This window comes from Onychostruthus taczanowskii, unplaced genomic scaffold, assembly GCF_017590055.1.
Source record: "Onychostruthus taczanowskii isolate IOZ18803 unplaced genomic scaffold, ASM1759005v1 scaffold58, whole genome shotgun sequence".
NCBI classification, from domain to species: Eukaryota; Metazoa; Chordata; class Aves; order Passeriformes; family Passeridae; genus Onychostruthus; species Onychostruthus taczanowskii.
Genome location: NW_024503457.1, coordinates 8043964 through 8063150, shown reverse-complemented (window position 1 = coordinate 8063150; position 19187 = coordinate 8043964). Strand labels below are relative to the sequence as shown.

General features: G+C 40.9%; 1 protein-coding gene across 2 annotated transcripts; it reads right to left on the bottom strand.

Moving 5' to 3' along the window:
* Window positions 1-1540: 1540 nt before the first annotated feature.
* CHST10 (carbohydrate sulfotransferase 10) lies at window positions 1541-17769 on the bottom strand. 2 transcript variants are annotated; one of them, XM_041418155.1, is made up of 6 exons: window positions 17726-17769; window positions 12980-13112; window positions 10094-10191; window positions 7162-7396; window positions 4870-4975; window positions 1541-3003 (listed from the first exon to the last, which is right to left on the bottom strand). In XM_041418155.1, exons 2-6 carry the CDS (start codon window positions 13077-13079, stop codon window positions 2466-2468), a joined length of 1077 nt encoding a protein of 358 aa, XP_041274089.1. In that variant the 5' UTR covers window positions 13080-13112; window positions 17726-17769; the 3' UTR covers window positions 1541-2465. The 2 variants fall into 2 exon arrangements, with proteins under 2 accessions (XP_041274089.1, XP_041274088.1); XM_041418154.1 differs by lacking the exon at window positions 17726-17769 and adding an exon at window positions 17042-17196.
* Between the last annotated feature and the right edge of the window lie 1418 nt (window positions 17770-19187).

Here is a 19187-nt window from a genome sequence, read left to right as displayed (position 1 = left end):
AGAGCCCTACTACACCCTGCCAAGGACCATCATGGTATACCAGTTTCCTCAAGAGATGTACCAAAATTGCACCATTGTTACTTCAGCCATGTAAGGAAAAAACCCACGCTTCTAGAAAGAAAATCTAGTTCAGGAACATATAACTAAATGGAGAAACTTCGCATTTGAATTGAAGAAATGATAACATGCATTCCAGTTCCAGCCTGAAAAGCATGGGAACACAGAGATGGGAGAGGATTATACACCTCTGCCTAGGTAAATCCATAGCTCTGTTCAGAACTCAGAACTCAGTGCAGAGAAAGCTATCAGAAAAAAATATTATTACTTAATATTTATGTAGCACTTTTCATCTGGCAATTTTTAAGCAAGCAATACATTAAGTAATTTACCAAGAAAAAGAAAAACATAGATTGGCCTTCTGTGTGATCAGTAGCTTACACTTTCAGAGGAAAAACAATTCTACTTTATTGAACTTTAAGGCCTGGATTTACTATACATTATTCACTGTTACATTTCAAACTGGCAGCAAGGTAATCAATCAGGTTATTAGCTCCAAAATGCATTTATCAGTGCATTTTGCTAAGTTTCCATATTAAGAAAACCACAGAAAAACCTGGAGCTGTTAAAATCTTTTTATCATTGGTTAAGAACTAACAAGTTAGGGCACTGTAATTGTTAAAAAAACCAAAACAAACCAACCTGAAAGAATATCCTACCTTCCAAGTTTGCCACTCTGGATTATTCTCTTGCTAACAATGCCCAGTTAATGATTCTCCTTTATTTCAGTTCATCTGATGAGATCTTTCTGAAATCACTTCCACCGACAACAGGGCTTCCTGTTTGTGGGTAGCACCACATGTCAGCTTGGCACAGCTTTCCTTTTACACAAGTGCAAGATGCTGCCTTGTGTTAATACAGAAAGCTATCAAAAACATACAGTTTTTGATTTGGATTTGGATCTGGATTTAAAAACAGATTCCATAGCACTGGCCATCATTAGTGTTTCTAGCCAGCAACATTATGCTGATCTGAAAATAAATCTTTTGGGACTATGATTTAAAAAATACAGTTCACATGCTCACTATGACAGAGCAATTCCTGTATTTCAGATATTTGGTCTATCTCTCCTCTAGCAGCACACTGATTTTTATTGCTGGTGAACTCAGACAAGAGACTGCTCTTTATAAGACAAAATAGAAGCAAAAGCAAATATGATGACTGCATGCACCCAATTCAGTTTTTTTTTTTTTTTTAACGCATAAAATGGGTACACAAATTTAGGCAACATTTAAACTCTTGGCAAATAGCTAATTTACCAGATCAGTAACATAAATGTTAGTAATTTTTGACTTGGGACCCTGTGGCAGTGAATCACTGGAAAAATCAGGGATTCATCTTGTCTCCTCTGCTTTAGCAGTAGGGAGATGAATTTTCAGAGGGGCATAAACTTTCCATTCTCTGAGGTATAAGAACAAGGATATAAGAACAAGGCTGGATACAAGAAAAAGGTGGATCTTTAATCCAAGTAAGCAGCTCTTTAATATGACATCTTGCTTTTGTAACTTCTTTATTAATCTTAACTGTTAGAAGAAAAGACAAGTTAAATTGCGTGAGAGCATCTTGTGATTATTATATATGCTCCCACAAATACAACTGATACCTTAAATTAATTTTCCTTACCAGTTTCATATTTCTTCTATGCTCCACTTGCAGCTGGTGTTCTCACATAACTTACATAGCCAGGAGTTAAATAATCTCTTGAAAATCAAAAATAGAATGATGAGGCTCAATACACTAGTAGTAAATACAGTAAACACTTGACAAAAATACAGAGACAATTGGGATGTGGAACCAGTTCATTTTTGGACATCCCTAAAAGCTTCTGTCTAATTAGGTTCATTTTTTGACAAACAAGAATGGGATTAGATCAGCGTTATTGTAGCAGTCACATGACAGAACCTAGATGGCTATATTTGTCAAGCATTTAATTAATTTCTAGTCTTGTACTGGCCTCTGATTTACAAAACTCATGGGAGACTACATGACTTTCTCATGAGCAGGAATCATTATGTTTACCCACATGTCAGGGTTAACCTACAGTGAAATTGCCACCTTTACAAATACTTAACATTTCAAAAATGGCATTCTGTCTGGGAGAAGAGGAAGATCGTAGCCCATTTGTTCTCCCTCTTTTTTCCTGGAGGGAAGAGGGGAGAAGTCAAATTCTGTATTTTTGATAACAGAGACATAATTCCTAACAGATTGCAATAACGTGCTGAAAACATGGTCAGGAAACAACAGCTATAAGCCCCTAGTTGTTCATATGACAAATATTTCACTGAAAAGTGAAGCAACGTCAAAAAGCTAGAAAACAAATGGTCATTCTCAGCTCTGCCAGTGTTGCAGCTGGTATTCACACAGGTTTAGATTAATCCATGAGACTTTTTCAGATCTTATCCCAGGTGTCAGTTAAGCAAGAAATCAGGCTCACGATAACCAAAGAGTTTAAAATCGCCTTCAAATCGTGCATAGAGGCGTCTTATGTCTCTCTTGCTAATTCCTGAAAAATACCGCTCTACTTTTGTTCTGTTGTACACTGTTATGCCTGGTGGGATTGTGGGGTACGATACCAAGTGGTCTATGCCAGCTGCTTTCAGGATATAGGGAGCATCGTCCTCCAGGGTTTCGTGGTGTCCGATCACACTGTACGTGATTTCACAGGGAGCACAAAGTTCCACGTATGTTACCCAGTGAATGATGTGGTCACCAAACTGAACATCCAGCCATCGGTGATTAGGGTCCCCCAGGTAGCGCACAAAATCCTCAAACTGCAGCCCTTTGGTCTCTGTGCGATTCTTCCTGTACTTACGAATGATGCCGGGAGCAATTTCATGCCGGTACCAAGGTTCAAACCGAGGATTGTGCACAAACTTGTCCTTAAACGCAGAAATAAGTCTTTCAAATGGATCTCTAACAATAAAAAACTTGAAGTATAAATTCAGTCTAAACAGAGGAAGAAAAAAATTAAATAATTAAGGAAAGTGCTTAACATATACTTACAAAATGTACATGAACTCTGACCACAGACTCAGCAACATGAATCTTAGAGCACTTGCATCAATATTATAATCAACAGAACAAAATACAATTTCTGTCTTCTTACTAGTAGTTTTTACATACAGGACAAAGAAGAAATGGTTAATCCTAGTTATCACATATTATTCAAACTGGAGGAGTTCAGCTTATCTCAATCCATAATAAACAGGAGACAAAAGACACTGAGAGCTCCAAGTTAAAGATATTTGTAATGTCATGTGATCAAGCTCAAAAAAACCAAAATACTTAAGGACATGGAGAAAAGTGCATTGGTGCAGCTAAATGCATATAGAAGGAGGCATTTTTCACTAGCAGGTAGTTAGATAAATTGCTGCTTAAGTACAAAGAAGTTAAGAATGGTATTTTATTTTGATGTTTCGTCATGCTTTCAATAATGGCTGAGAGCACCACTGAAAATGAGACCACAGTTACAGAATTTAATGTATTACTGTGATACTGTAATATGCAACATTCTGTAATCAGATTATCTGTAGGAGGAGTAAATTGAAAACAAAGTTTATTTCAAGAAATAGCTAAGAAAAGAGATTGAGAGCCCAGTCCTCACTGAAATGAGGATGGATGGACTGGATGTGGATAGACGCTTCAGCTGTACACCACTTGCATCATACTTCAGATACTCCTGACTTACTCCTAGCCAGGCAGGGCTAGATAGAGGTCAGCAAACTGAGTCAAGAGATCCACACCATCCTGCTTTCCACACTGAAAACGCTGGTAATTTCAGATCCAAACCAAACCCATGTTATACACCTCCAGCATAGCTTCCATGCTGAGCAGAACGCAGCAACCCAAACAATAATGGATTCAACTTCATGAATCCTAACTAGAGCTTACCCCAAGGTGAACAGTTCCTTTCTGCAAGGCTGCTCACAGGGAGGGAAGCAGATCCATGTTCTCAAGAATGCAGTGACCGTATTTTCCTTCGTACAGTATGAAGACAATCAAGTGACCCCAGTTCTACAGGCACAGCTGTCATAAATGTCCTTGTGCCACTGAATGCAACAAAAACCCTTGGGCTGAGCTCTACTAACACATGACACATGTATAAAGGGCTGACATTTCAGAATGGTGTAATGCACACAAACCCATGCAAGAACAGGCTTACAAGTGTCCACTGTCATCCTATGTCCTATTCTCTCCATGTTGCCACGCCTTACAGGGATTATATATGGCATAGGCTCTAACAGAGATGAGAGCAGGCACAGTTAAAAATCTAGCCAAAGTAATGTAGAAGTTCTATTGCAGAGTATTTTTTGGCTCTGAAAATAACCAGAAACACTTAAACAGGAAAACAAAGTGGTTCAGCTGAATGGAAAATATTCTGGGGCTAAGAAGCACTAACAATTTAAACCTAACCAGCTCAATCCTAGTAAGTAAGTCTGCTGCAATGACAATCTTGCCTATAGGCAGTAAGATTTACCATATGAGACATTGATGGGCTGTCCAATTAAACCTTTGGTTCTGAAGGTCAGCTATCTAACAACTAGGTAGGCATTGAATTACAGAAACCTTATATCCCAGGGAGTTGGTTGGCTCACCTAACTATATCACTGATTACACTGGTGCTCTCTTTCAAAGCCAGGAGGAAGGCAGATACAGCAACATCTGTGAGGATAACAGAATAGTGCCATATACAAGTGGTGGAGCAGAAATCCTGCTACCCTCATTTTCAGACACAGACTTCAGCTGTACCCTTGATTGCTCATAACACCATTGACCTCAAACCCCTCAACACTCACTGGCAGTGCCACTCACCGTTTTTTAATTTCAGAGTCACTGAAAGAGGACAAGCGTGGAAGGCCATTCTTCTCATGATCATGTACAATGTTTTCTGGGATCTCTTCTATGGAAGAAAATGCTCCTGGACAAATCAAAATGAGAGAGCAAATGATTCATTCAAGGGAAAAAAACAGCGAGTATAAGCAAGCATGCATGCCTTTGGCTGACAGTTCCATGTCTTTCTCTTTCCTTTATTTTTACTGTTTAAAGTTACTATGTTTAAAACTGTGAAATTATGAGAGATTCTGACTGCAAAGCTGAAAACTGTTAAAATTCTTCAGGGTACGTGACATCACGGTCCAAGACCAAATGGCCCAAAAATTCTCAGAAAAGCATATTACGCAAATCTCATCAGCAATTATGTCTAAGCCTGTAACTCCTCACATGTCACTGTCCCCATTCTCTTTTCCTCTACCTGCACATACAAATGAAGGAAGACTTTCAGGATTAACTCAGAAGAAGGAACCCGCTTTTTGGCTGAGTTTCAACCACCAACAAAAATAAATGCTATGAGCTGCTTTTGGAACTGCTTCAATGCAAAAGTACTTTGCTTTAAGGATCCATAAAGTCTTTTTAACAAGTATGCTGTGATGAAACAAAAATTCCAATCAGAGAATACTCCACAGATTAAAAGGCACTAAAATTAACAACACAAGTCTCCAGATACTCATTTCTGCAAGTACATGAGCTGACAAGAAAAATAACGTCACAACTCTGCTGTGTTCATTTTAGTATCCTGATCCTGGAAGGTTTTATGACCTTGAGAAACATCTCATGTGGTCCCCTGGGCTTTAGGCATAAGCCTTCACACAACAGCATCGTTTCAGAATATCAACCTGCAACAAGCACAGCGGGCTACAAAACAAGCCTGTTAAGTGAAAGCCTCACAGCCTTCTTGTTTCCAGAACTGAATAATACACACCACTCAGCTGCTCAGTTTTCCAAACTTTTTTTTTTCCTGGGGTTGTATTTTATCAGTTTCAGGTTTTCAGTTGTATTTTTGGTACCATAGATGAATCATATGTGGACAATAGATGAGACAGCCTCAGAAACCAATACCTTGCACTCATTCAGAGAACACAGTCAGTACAAGCAGTAGCAGAGTTAGCTCCCCCACAGTGCCACAGCTGCATTTCCCCCTCCTGAACCTCCAAATACCATTTAGGTATTTGGCATAAATTATTCTCCCTGAAGTATCAGCTCTGCCTTCTGAGACTACCCAAAGAGGAGAAAGTTAGGTCAACCACAGCAGCAGCCTTCATCAGCACATACCAGTGCACTGGCAGCTTAAGGCAAAACAGACCAGTGTGGAAGCAATGGAAAGCAATTTTCTACCATTATCCAACATGACAGAACTAGGAAACTCAAGGTGAAAAGTTCCCTGCTGTTAAGACATGAGTTATCCTCCACTCAGCATAGCCAATACATGCCTGCCCATCCTGAGGCATTCTTTGCATGTTATCTCTCAAGTGCTGCTAAGAGCAGGTACTTCCAATGCCCTCATATAGTTCCATATTTAGTACTTTGAGTGTGGCTTTCATAGGTATTAAGAAACATGCACACACATAGGTATGGGAATATCTGCTAGATTTTTAGCTCACATCCATAGATCAAGGATGAAATTAACATTAAAGTTTTTACTGCTAGTACTGCTTGCTAGAAAATCTTTGCTGAGGGACACAGCTCATTTGCTAATTTTTCAAACACAGTTGCCCCTTTATTCCTTCTTTCACCATCTTTTATAATATACATTTGGTGACCAAACTATTGTGTTAAGCACCTCAGAATCTGCGTAACTCTTAAGATGGTTCACTGATAGAACACACACAAGATTTCAGCAAGACAGACCAAGAGGAGCTGCCAAGTTTTAACTGGCTTTCTTCATGGCTAAAATCTCTAGTTAAAAGTCACTGGCCTTTAGCCAGAAATTTCATATTATTGTCACTTAGTAATACCTTTCAAATTCTATAAATTAGTGCACCCCTTCAAAGACAAGAAACCTACCTACCACATGCATATGGGTACTCTGTCATGACTCAAATAACTTTAGAGCCAAGTAATAACAATACTTATTTTTACAGAAAGAAGAGATCTAATTTTAAGAGGATGTTTTGAAAGGACTAGAAACACCTGTGATAAATTAAAAGTTGAAATTAAGTATCAGTGTACAGAAATGCAGAAAGAACCCTTTTCAGTTGCCCCAGTCAGAGCAATTCCATTTCCTCCTCCTCCTCAAAGAAACCCACACACCCACAGAAAAGTAGATACCATTTAAAACGATCAAGACTTTTTTCCACTGAGTGTTGCCCACTTTTGGCGTCTGACAAAACAGGATCTTGTGCTTGTCACACACAAATATTCTGTCCAGCACAAATTTGGAAACTGCAGTATGAGAGAGATCTCTCAATGTAGTGTCTCTGCAGACATTCCTGAGAAGCTCAAGTCTTTCCATATGAACCAGGGGTTGGCGGATCAGATTTCCTGAAAAAGCTTTTCCAGTTGGCTTTATGAAATGCAGAGGAGAAAGAAAAAAAAAAAGTTAAAGACTTTAGTTTTCAGATCAAATTATGAAGTTTAAAAATCCCCAAACTATGCACCCTAATGACTCCCAGATTAAAACATTGCTTTGTATTAACTAAAGGAGTAGCCAATAGTTTGCTTCCTGTGCTGCTGCTGTACTTTGGTTCAGCTCTTAAAACATTACATGGTAGTGTATACAGTAGTAAGAACTTCTCCATACAACAATTTAAGTTTGCTGCACAGCAGCAGAGCATTATCTGTGTGGATAAAACATGCCTTGATCAAATACTGAAACTCACACAGAGTTTCAACAACCTGTAAGAAAGCTTCTGAGAGGTTAGAACAGGAATTCCAATATAAATTATGCTTTATGCTCTGAGAAGGTAGGGCTGACCCATGGTGTGATTCTTGGGGACATCCTGCGCAGACTAAGAGCTGGACTCTATGATCCTTGTGGATCCCTTCCAACTCAGAACATTTTGCGACCCATCTGGCTGGGAAAAAAATTGGGATAAAAGTTCTGTATTGTTGTGTTGTTTTCTAGCACCTGTAGGCATCTTGTGTTTCCATTTATCCAAGCTGAAATAAAATCAGGTAAATAAAAATGTGAACAATGAGCATCAGTGTGACAAATAAAAGAAGTATCAGGATACCTTTCACCCAAAAGTGGATGAGCTGTTTCACATGTCTCATTTTTCTGAGACTAAGAAAGGAACCACAACCACTTTTTGCCTCACAACTAGTGGAGTGAGAGGAAAAAGGAGTTTCTCTAATTAAGAGGTTATAGGAAAGTTTAAATTTCTACTGACAAATTTTCACTTTTCCACTAACTGAACGGCAATCCCCAATATCAATACAGACTAGGGGATGAAATTATTGAGACCAACCCTGCCAAGGACTTGGGGATACCGATGAGTGAAAAACTGGATGTGTGCTGGCAATGTGTACTTGCAGCCCAGAAAGCCAACTGCACCCTGGACTGCATCAAAAAAGCACAGTGGCCAGCAGGTCAAAGGAGGTGACTCTCCCCCTGCACTCTGCTCTACTGCCACCTGGAGTGCCGCATGCAGCCCTGGGGCCCCAGCACAGGAAAGACATGGACCTGTTAAGGGAAGGTCCAGAGAAGGCCGTGAAGATGGTCCAAGATGGAGCACCTCTCCTATGAAGACAGGCTGACACAGCTGTGGCAGTTCAGCCTGGGGAAGAAAAGGCTCCAGGAAAACCCCACTGCAGCCTTTCAATGCTCACAAGAGGTTTGTAAGAAAGACAGACTTTTTACCAGGGACTGCAGTGACAAGACAGGGGTAATGATTTTCTACTGAAAAAAAAATAGGTTTAGACATTAGGAAGGAATTTTTTTCCTATGAGAGTGGTCAGGCACTGGAACCTGCTACCCAGAACAGCTGTGGATGGCCCAGCCCAGAAATGTTCAAGGCCAGGTTGGATGGGGCTCTGAGCAATCTGGGCTAATGAAAGGTGTCCCTGTCCATGGCAGAGGGCTTGGAACTAGATGATCTTCAACAGTCCCTTCCAACTCAAACCATTGTGTGATTCTATGACTTCAGGTACAGTGTCCAAGCAACAGATGAAAAAGGAATTATTTTACTTTTTGTCCCAACCTTTCATAAGGAAATAAAAAAATTCTGCTTTTTCTGTTTGTTACTCTTCTCAAATATCCCCTGCTCAGAATGTAATCTGAACTGTCTGTCAGACTATTTTATCTGTCCAAACAATTCTTTCTGCAGGTAACAAAAATTAATGTTGTTAGTCTACATTTCACGCTGTCAGGAAGTCAAGAGGGAATTGTTATAGATCCAGAAACCTTATTATTCTCTTCCATACTAGTAAAGAAAGCTATTAAAACTCTCTATACATATCTACCTTCCACTGAAGAAAGTGTTTTTCCCAAGTATTTTGAAGGTAACTTAAATTTTGTGCTTTTGCAAAATGAAAACAAAAAGATCCGTGTTTATACAGCTAACCTACCTTACATGTACATCACAAAAATACTTTAAACATAAGATGACTAATGTGCTAATGCAAAAAAAGGAAAACAAATTTGATTTAGCGCACTCTGAAACTGGCCTCAAATTTACATTTGCATAAAGGATTTTCATAGTTTCATTGTCAATTTGCTGAAAGCACAGAGCTGTGCATCTAAAAGATCAAGTGGCATTGACTACCACTGTGTTCATGTTCTACTTTGGAAAAATGCTGAAATGTGAAACACAAAGAGCACAAAATATGAAGAAGAAATTGACAGTGATAAAAAGAAGTAGAGAGATTGGGCAGAAATCTAAGAGAATAGAGCAGACACTGGTTTGCCCTCAACAACCACAAACCTGATCGCTATGGCAAGACAGAACACAACTAATCCAAAACTGGGCCGTTACATTAAAAAGGCTAACAACTGTCCTGACTTGATAAAGGAGTACTGTAACAATTTTCTCCTAGAAATGGAAACACATTAAGTTGAATCATTCAGATGAAACAAGACAGCAGATTACTGTAACAAACCAGCTTTGTGAAGTTAAAATGAATTCTGTCAGCTCTATCTAAATAGAACAGCCTGAATAAATAATTCCTGTCTAGCAATTCATCTTAACAACAGGAACCTTCCTTAATCTCTTCTTTTCTTCTACTCTTTAATACATATAACCCTTATCTCAACAGTATGCACCTGGAATTCCTCTGGCCAATGTTTTTCCTCTGGCACATGTACCTCCTCCACTTTTGTCACAGCTGTCAGAATCAATGGCTCTTGCTTGGCACCATAGCCTAAAGAAGGGAGAGAGATAACAGCATTACAGACGGTGAGGGGAAAGCAACTATTTCTGCTTTACAACTAAAACACATCAACTTCACTTTCTGTATTGACCTTACGAAACACTAGGATTTGTTTCTACATGGCAAAGTACTAGACAAGACAGACATAGACTATGAATATTTTAAAGGATGTACTCTGGGAATTTTGAATGCAACTTCATTTGAGTTTTATCAAAGAAATATACCCATTATATTTTACTTGGTTTTTTTTGGTTGTTTTCTTTGTTTTTTTTTTTTCTAAAAAGCATGCAGAGACATCAAAGTCTTGAATCCAAATACCTCAGTTGATAGACAATTTGGTATAACTATATGGACTTGTGCACAAGAAATTTTTATTTTTCAACGAACCTGTCAAAGCACCTCCAAATAAAAAACTTAAATCTATCAGGTTACTCTCCCCCCTTACACTAGTAAAAATGTTTCTTCTTTTTTAGACTGTTAAACATACAAGAAGGAAAGTGTTGTTATGGACACCCTTTTATTTCTGTGGTACTCTAAGTAAGCACCTATAATCAACAATAAATAAAGATCCCCTCTTCCTCTATTACTGGACCAATGGCCTTCCTCAGAGATTCTCACAACAACAAACTCAGCTGATACTCTTTTTCTTTTTTAGCGATTTTAGGACAGCTAATAGTTTGAGACCAAATTAAAGCATGTAAGGAAGAACCCTTTTCATCTTTTGCATTTAGTATGGTACAGAAAAAAACAAAAAATAAACAAGGTTTTAGCTTTAGTCTACACAGTGCAGAAGAACAAAAAAAAATCTGAAGCAGCTTTCCCTAACTACAAAGCAAAAAGAACATGTTTTCTCCCTGAAAATTTATTTCCATTCACATTGGATTACTTTTCTTTTCATATAGATTCTTCTATGAATAATGTTGCCTCATCTGCATCCACAGAGGCTTACTGTTTCATGGTTGAGAAAGCGTGTGCACTGTCCTTTTCTTCAGGGAGTACTCTATTCTGCCTACACTGGATTTTAACAAAGGGCATGCACGGAAAAGCAAGTTAAAACTGAAAGCAATGCAAGCATTCAAGCATTCAGAAACTGTAATTGTTGCTGTGCATAGACTTGCTTCGTGGTGTTCTTCTGTAAAATACAAGTAATCTGATTCAGTGAAAGAGCAGCTAAACTATTTTTCCACTATCATTGTGTAAAAGCATGCCTGTGGATGCTACTAGGAAAGATGGACAGACACTTGGTCCTTAAGAAGTTCCTATTGCTCATGTACCCAAGACATCAGTAAAAGGCTTAAACAAAAGAACATTGATTCATTGAGCATCTGATGGTTTTATTCCATCTGCTAGGAAGACACATCCAAATAAGAAAAATTTCTGACAAGTCATATTTTATTAAGTCTAGAAGAGCTTTTCCAGGATTTGCCATCCTGTTTGGACTTCCTCCAAAATTCTGTTGGTATATTCAAAGTATTTCCTTTAATTAGTTTTATTACAAACACTCCAACACATATATACACTTAACTATAGTCATGCCTTTGCAAGACAAGCTTAAGAATTTATGTATCATCTGCTCAGAGAACTATTCAAAAGGAGTGGAAGATTCAGCATAGGAAAAAAAAAAGAGAAAAAACTTTGCAAGCCAAGATAATAAAAAGCAAATAAATGCAGAGGCTATGCTCTAACTATTTTTTAAAACTACATTTTAATTTTCCTGACAAATTCTGATGAAAAGAAACACCCAAAGAACACCTGGGAAACAAGAGTTGGCATAGAGTGAAATACTGGAAGATATAACTACCTAACATAGGACTAGCTGATTTGCAGATGTACCAGGACAGAACAGCTGTGTCCAAGGAAAGCTATGTTAGTCTACATTTCTCCCCTGTAAGACTTGCTGAATAAATCTTCACATATATGCATATTATTTATAAAGGTACACCTAATGTATTTATCCATTATCAAGTTATTGAAAAACACAGCACAAGTGTCAATGCTTCAAAACTCACATATTTTTTGCATGTCTTAGGAAGATGCAAAAACAGATCTCTTAAGACTCAAAGTCCTATCACTACCTTCACCCAAAACTCTCTGCAGGGTGGCTTTGTAAGAGCAGCTCCCCAGCAGACACAAAGTAACATGCTGTGTGGTGTCATCAAATGGCTTAAATTCCTCATCATCTTAATAACATCTCAGCTACTTAAGCTGAGCAAAAGCCTGTAAGCTGTTTACAAGTCAAATAGCAGGGGATAAAACTGAATGCAAGAAGCAGGCCAGAGGTGGCTAGGCAAAGTGCATTGCAAATGAAATAAAACTTTCCACAAGTTTTGCATAATGCCTCAGCCACAAGACAAGCAGAGACAAAAGGACAAAAGCTAAAATCATGTGAAATGAACTCCTCAGTACCCTCTGAGTCTCTTCTGACTTTAAACAGGTAATAGTGCTCTGCTGTTTCTGCACATAGCTTCTACCCCTAGTAGATCATGATACTGAAACTAAATGTATTTGAAAAAACAGACCTGCCAAGACAGTACTGCCAAACATGATCCCTTCTGTTCTTAACCACCAAAAAAAATCTCCTGTGATGTTAAATGTGTAGACTTCTAGCAAGAAATGGAACTGAATATCAGTACTGTCACTTCCAGACATTTAGTTGTTCTGTTCTCAGTCCTACTGAAGAAGTGATAACATGCCAAAACCTACTTTCATAGAAAAAGAGTATTTTTGTGAAGCACTGTTCAATTTTCTGTTTCACATCAAACATTAAAGCTAAACTTACCATCTGGGTCTTTAAAAGTCAATGTGATAAACTTGCTAGCAACCATGAACATGAATATCACCCAAAAGCATGCAGCTAGCAGCAGCCACCGGTGGTGCATGTTGTCAGATGAGCCATATAAAGCTGGCACTTCCTGTTTGAAAGAGAAAAGATTGACACATTAATTATTTTTGTTACAGTTTAGAAAAAATACTTTCCATAACCAAAAATAAAACCAAAAATAAAAAACTTTAATATGTATGTGTGTCATAAAACATAGAGGTAAATTCCACATTTAACTTTTTGTCCATTCAGCCGTATTTTTAAGCAACATTAAAGCTGAGACAATGGAACCATTGGCTGGTATCAAAGGGAGACTTCACTCCTTCACCCGTGCTCACATTCCTCCCTCCTCCTTGTGCTGGGAATAGCACTGTCTGTCTGACTGCTTGGGGAGATAGATGAAAAACCCCATTTTTTTAAAAAAAAAGTTTATTTTTTGATTCAACTTAGCAAGACAGCCCATTGCAGGAAAGGAAGGGAGAATGCAGAAAGCTGTGAAGAAAGTGGTAGATGTAACATTAACACTGTACTTGGCTATCCCAAGTCAGCTTATGACATATAACACAGACTCTTCCCCTGCCCAGCCTACAGAAATCACAGGCTGGAAGCTACCAAGCTGGAACACTAAGCTTAAGCTGGCCAAATATTTTTCAGTTTCCTTGCAGCACTGCCTACTACGTGTAGCTCTATCCCTGCAGGTAAGCCTCAAAGACAGAACTTCCTCAGGAGTGCAGGAAGGGTTACCCAAACAATTGAGACTGCAGCTTTAATGTGCAAAGAAACCACCCACAGGAGCTGAGTGAATACAAGCAGTTCTATCCTGATTTTTGAAACTGCTATCTTGATAATATTTTTCCTATGACTGTAAGATTAAATATAAGAAAACCAGTGATAAGAGAGATTGACATTCCCAGCCACTAAGAGAAATGGAAAATTTTAGGCTGTATCTTTAGCTGAATTTCCAACCTCTGATGGGCAATACACACAGGGGTGGACACCAGGTATCTGTGAAAGCTCCACTGCAAATAAAAAAATAACCCACATCCAAAACCTACAAAAATATAGCACTATTGTCTCTACCGTTGCTGGAGAGATAAGACACCTGAGGGGCTGAACTCAGGTGATGAAAAGAGTGAATGCTTCCTTTTGAGAACACATGCAACACAACATGCAAGCATTTAACCAAAGAGAATCTAATACAAAAATCTCATGCAATGACATCCTCACAACAATCCTGTAACTAGCAATAGGATCAAACTCAGTCCTAAAGTAGCCACATGCAACTTCATTGAGAGTCATGTCTGCATGGTTTGTGATCACAATTTCTATACTGGCATTTAAGTGAATTGCCAAGGAATACAAGAAATGCCCTCATTCCCAGTATGATGCAAAAAAATGTTAGTTAACACTCCTAAGGAAGTGTTTATTAAGTTTCTCAGTCATATACCAGTATTCCACATTGTTCATTCCCACAAAGCTTCAATAACAGAAGCCTGATTCTGATGATGTTTCAGCATGTCCACTTGCAACTACTACTGCTACAGGTGCCAGAGCTTTTCCAACTAGCTTTTGCCTTCCAGCAATAAAAATGTTTCCAGGAAGAATTCTCTCCATACTGACAGCAGTGAACCATCTTCAGGGTAAGCTGAAAACCTGTGCAGGCAGTCAAGCAGTTCAAAACAGACTTGGAACCCAAATGATGTATGCAAAATGGGTAAAAGGATGAAAAAAACTGAACATCTCCAGTTAAAGGGAAAAAAATTAGCTAGGATGGCAGTGTTCAGGCCTACTTTTATCTTCTCAGTGTGGCGTTTCTCAGCTTGGCTTCTGAAAGTTTCTTTCTCTCCCCTCTCTTCTTTCATGAGTCCATTTTTAAGTAGTTCTAAAAACACCATACCTAGGAATCAACTGTCTTTTGGACAACCACAGGTGCTGTGACCTCCATTAATACAATGTTTGTCATCTCCTGTTTTTTGCTGCAATTCTCTGGCTGACAACTGATCATGCAACATCCCAAACATGTTTATTCTTCATTATGTGGAAAACTGTTGACCAGGAAATAAAAATATCATAGGAATTCCATCAGACTGGCCTCTTCTCAGCTAAGTAGTTCAAAAGTTATTCCCATCCTACCACTGCACTAGAGCAAGCCTGCTCTAAGATTCATGCTGAAAACCACCAGGTCTCAAAGGTCCTCATTTTTCAGTCTGCCATGAAATGCACCATCTTCCACTTAAGCACTGAGATTTGTTACCTTTACTCTCAGACATTGCGTTCATTTCCAGCTCTCACGGAAGAAAAAATTCAGATCTGATATCAAAACACAGAACTGTAGCAATGACATGTTTTACTTTTTAGGTAGCTCTGCTAAAACCATGAGAACCGTTCAACATTCAAAACACTGAATGCAGCAGACTGACAGAAGCTTGCAGAGAACACTCTGCAGGAGGAAAATCTCTAACAATCAGCTATGGGCTTTTCAGAGGTATAATGAAAAGTCTGGGCCAAACCTCTCTGCCCAACTCAGTATATTTGTCCTACATAAAGCAGGGTAGAAACTGCCTCCAACGTTCATAGCATCCCTGCTAGCCTGCCCACTTCTATAACGGTGATGGATGCACACCATTCATTAAGAACTATTGATCTATATTCCCTTATGTAATTTATGTATTGGATTTCCAAGAAATTGTGTTAAATCGCATGGGAAATGCAGTTCCTGTGTGCTCTGACCTGAAATGCAGTTAGTGGAGAGAGGACCCTGCTGTCAGGTCCTGTGCTGCAGGGACAGGAGAGCATTTCAGCCAGTCACCTAAAAGTGGTACAATTCTCACCTTAAAGACAGGGCTTAGAGAGCAGGAAGGGGTCAGAACTGCAGCCCCATCCATAAGAACCATCACTTTTCCCCTTCAAGATGTGGAAGCTGAGAGGAAAACATTTAGCAGTTTTGTCTACTCTTTTGTTTTAATGTGCACATGAAATCTGCAACCATACTACAGAATGTAAGAGTTTTGTCAAAGGATCTGTCATAATGTAATTATGATGTTACTACACTGTTACTTCTAGCATCCTAAAGTACTGTATCAACATCTGTATCAGCAGCTCAACACTGATCTCAAGGCAGAACTATTCAAAGTTACAGACAGGAGTACCTCAACCATTATGCTCACTTAAATGCAACAACCAGTAATTAAAAAAAAAAATAATGTGTTTACGTTGTTTCTCTGTCTTAATATTTTTATTGTTTTCACATAGGGCAATTGCATTTCCTATTTTATCTCTGCATTTATTTCTAGTAAATTACAGGTACTAGCTTCTGGTTTTTCTCTTTAAAAGGCTCCTTCAGTTTCCAAAACAGTCTTCTATTTCTGGCTGTCTAAAACACAGTTTTTCTCTACAAGTAGACAAAAGCAAGAAATATATTGAAGGTTTAGTCCATTTTCTCACAACGAAATGCACAGCTTTCTGGTTAGTTTCTCCCTCTTACTGCAATTCTACACTTTTTAGAAACACAAGATCTCAAAACTCCTGTCCCCACCCATGCCTCTGTCCTTCCCTCTCAGGGCTACCACAAACGCAAATGGTCACACAGCACTCAGATTAGCCTGAACAAACACTAATTCTTTGCAGAAGACTGCTTCAAGTGAATGATAGGACAAAGGGCGAACGATGTAAGCAGCATTAAAACTCAGTGCACAGTCTCTGGCTCTGCAGCTTATGCTGCTAGCACAGGGGCTCCTTGGCAGGACAGTCCCTGCACGCATCGTCAATGGCAGAGACGCCAGGAGGCTCAAACTCCCAAGTGCTGGCCCACCAGCGCATGATGGAAATGGAACTTGTAAGAAAGGCCAAGCAACACCTAACTGGGACAACCTAATTCATTTTCACCAATGCTTCCTTTGTGTCATTTTACAGGTAAGAAAATCTGGCCAGTTTGTTTTACCTAAAAAAAAATTCAGACTAACATATATCACAGACGCTTCTTTGGCAAGTTGCGTGGTGCTACTTGACGTTCTAACATACATCGTAACAGGCTGGTTCTTTCCTAAGGCTCGCCTCCTCCCGAGGGCACTAACAGGCCTGCGTGTCTGCTCTTCCAGCTCCCGCTGTGGCCCGGAGCGCTCCCTGCGCACGCAGTTCACCTGTCAGCGGGATGCGAAGCAAGGACCAGGGCGGCAGCGCGTCCCCAGCCGCGGCACCCACCTCGGCCCGAGCCGCGGCACCCACCGCGGCCGGGGCAGGCCCGGCGTGCGCCCGGGACCCTGCCTCCCTTCCGCACGCCGTGCCCCGTCTGACAGACACCAGCTCCCACTCCAGCGGGCACCCCACGCTCTTCACAGCGGGGAACGGCAGAGTCCAGGTTTCATGGGAGCTCCATTCATCATTCCGTAAGACCAGAGCGGTCCCCGCCGAGAAGAGGGGACAGGGCCGTGCTCTGACCGGCAGGGGACGAGCCGAGGCAATGCCCAGCCCCAGTCCCAGCCCGGCTCGGGGCGCAAGGACCTAGGATGAACAGATATCAACTTTTCCCGTTCTGGAGGAGGACGACGAAGCTGGGCGGGCTTCCCCTCACCCGGCAGAGACGGACAGCACATGCAGCGCCCGCTGGCTTCCCCGCCCGACCCGGGGTGCCGGAGGAGCCTGTGCCCGGGGCCAGCGGCCGCCAGGCCTCCCCCCGCGGCCCTGCCCGGCCCCTCCCCGGCTTACCGGCCCTCCAGCGCCGCTGCCCGCAGCCCCGGCCCGCGGCGGCGGGCGGCAGCGCCTCCCCGGCCCCGCTCAGCCGCTGCCGCCGCCGCCCGGCCCTGCCGCCGCCGCCTCCATCTCCTCCCGGGGCCGCGGGCAGGCCCCAGCCCAGCCACCAGGAAGGGGAGGAAGGTGAAGGCCGCCGCGGGGACGGCCCGGTTCGGCTGCGAGAAGACGCAGCGCCGCACCCGGCCGCCCGAAGGCGGGAGGGAGGGAGGAATAGAGGGCGGGCTGGGCAGCTCTGCCCTCCTTCCCCGCCCCGCCTCTTCCCTCCTTCCCCTCGAGCGTGGCGTTCCAGCCGGACTCGCGGGTGTACTCTCGTATGCGTGTGTTTGGGTCGTTACGTTTGGGTTTTTTAACTGTTAAAATATCTTTCGTAGGTCACTAACGTTCGTGTTTAAATATATATATATATGTATGTATCTGGAAATCACTGAAGAATTTATATTGGAAAAGACCTCTAGGATCTTTGAGTCCAACCGTTCCCTCAGCACTGCCAAGGGCACCACTAAACCGTGTCCCTGAGGGTCACATCTCTATGGTTTTTGAACGCTTCAGGAAGGTGATTCCACCATTTTTCTTCTCAAATGACGTAAACACTGTAAATCCAGACTTGGTACCATGTACATCCGTGTACGTGGATGTAGTGAAAACTTGTGCGACTTAAGCCACAAAAATACACTTCTGCTTTAACAATAATGAAGCAGGATGACAGTGAGGAGACTGTGCTTGATATAGCAAAGAAGCTCCGAGCGTATGCAGATGCTGTACATAGCCCAACACATGCCAGAATCGCAGCAGTAAAAACATGTCTGCAAAAATTAGAAGACAAGATAAGAGAACCACAAAAAACTCAGGGAGGAGATTAAAGAGGGCTTTCTCCAAATCTCAGCAGTACAGGTCAGAGGTTCTAATGCCCAACACAGAGGTTCCCCAGATGGGGAGAGAAGGGACACCCCACGAGCTGAGCTGTTGTTCTTCCTGCATGATTGTGAAGAAAACAGGAGGAGATGGGATGGAAAATCTACTGCTGCTCTGGCCCAACAGGTTCATGAACTGAAGACTCAAAGAAGAAGTTCCAAAAAAAAGCAGCTCCAATAGCCTGTAACCAAACTGCCATATATGATGATGATGATAATAATTTCAATCCCCTTAAAGAAACCTCCAAGACATATACCCAAAGAAAAAAAGGATAACCAGGCTTAGAGGGGCCCTGCCTCTAGCCAAGTAGAGGCTAAAGAAAACCATGTTTTTTAGACTGTGTAAATTCATTGGCCTGGCACATCTGAACCACAAGAATATAAAGCTTTAGTCAAAAATGTGCGCAGTGCACATTAATCCCATCAAGACATGTGGGGACAGAATCTGTTTCTATTGCTAGTGTGACAGAGAAATCATAACATTTTACTTTAGTAAAAGCTGAGGT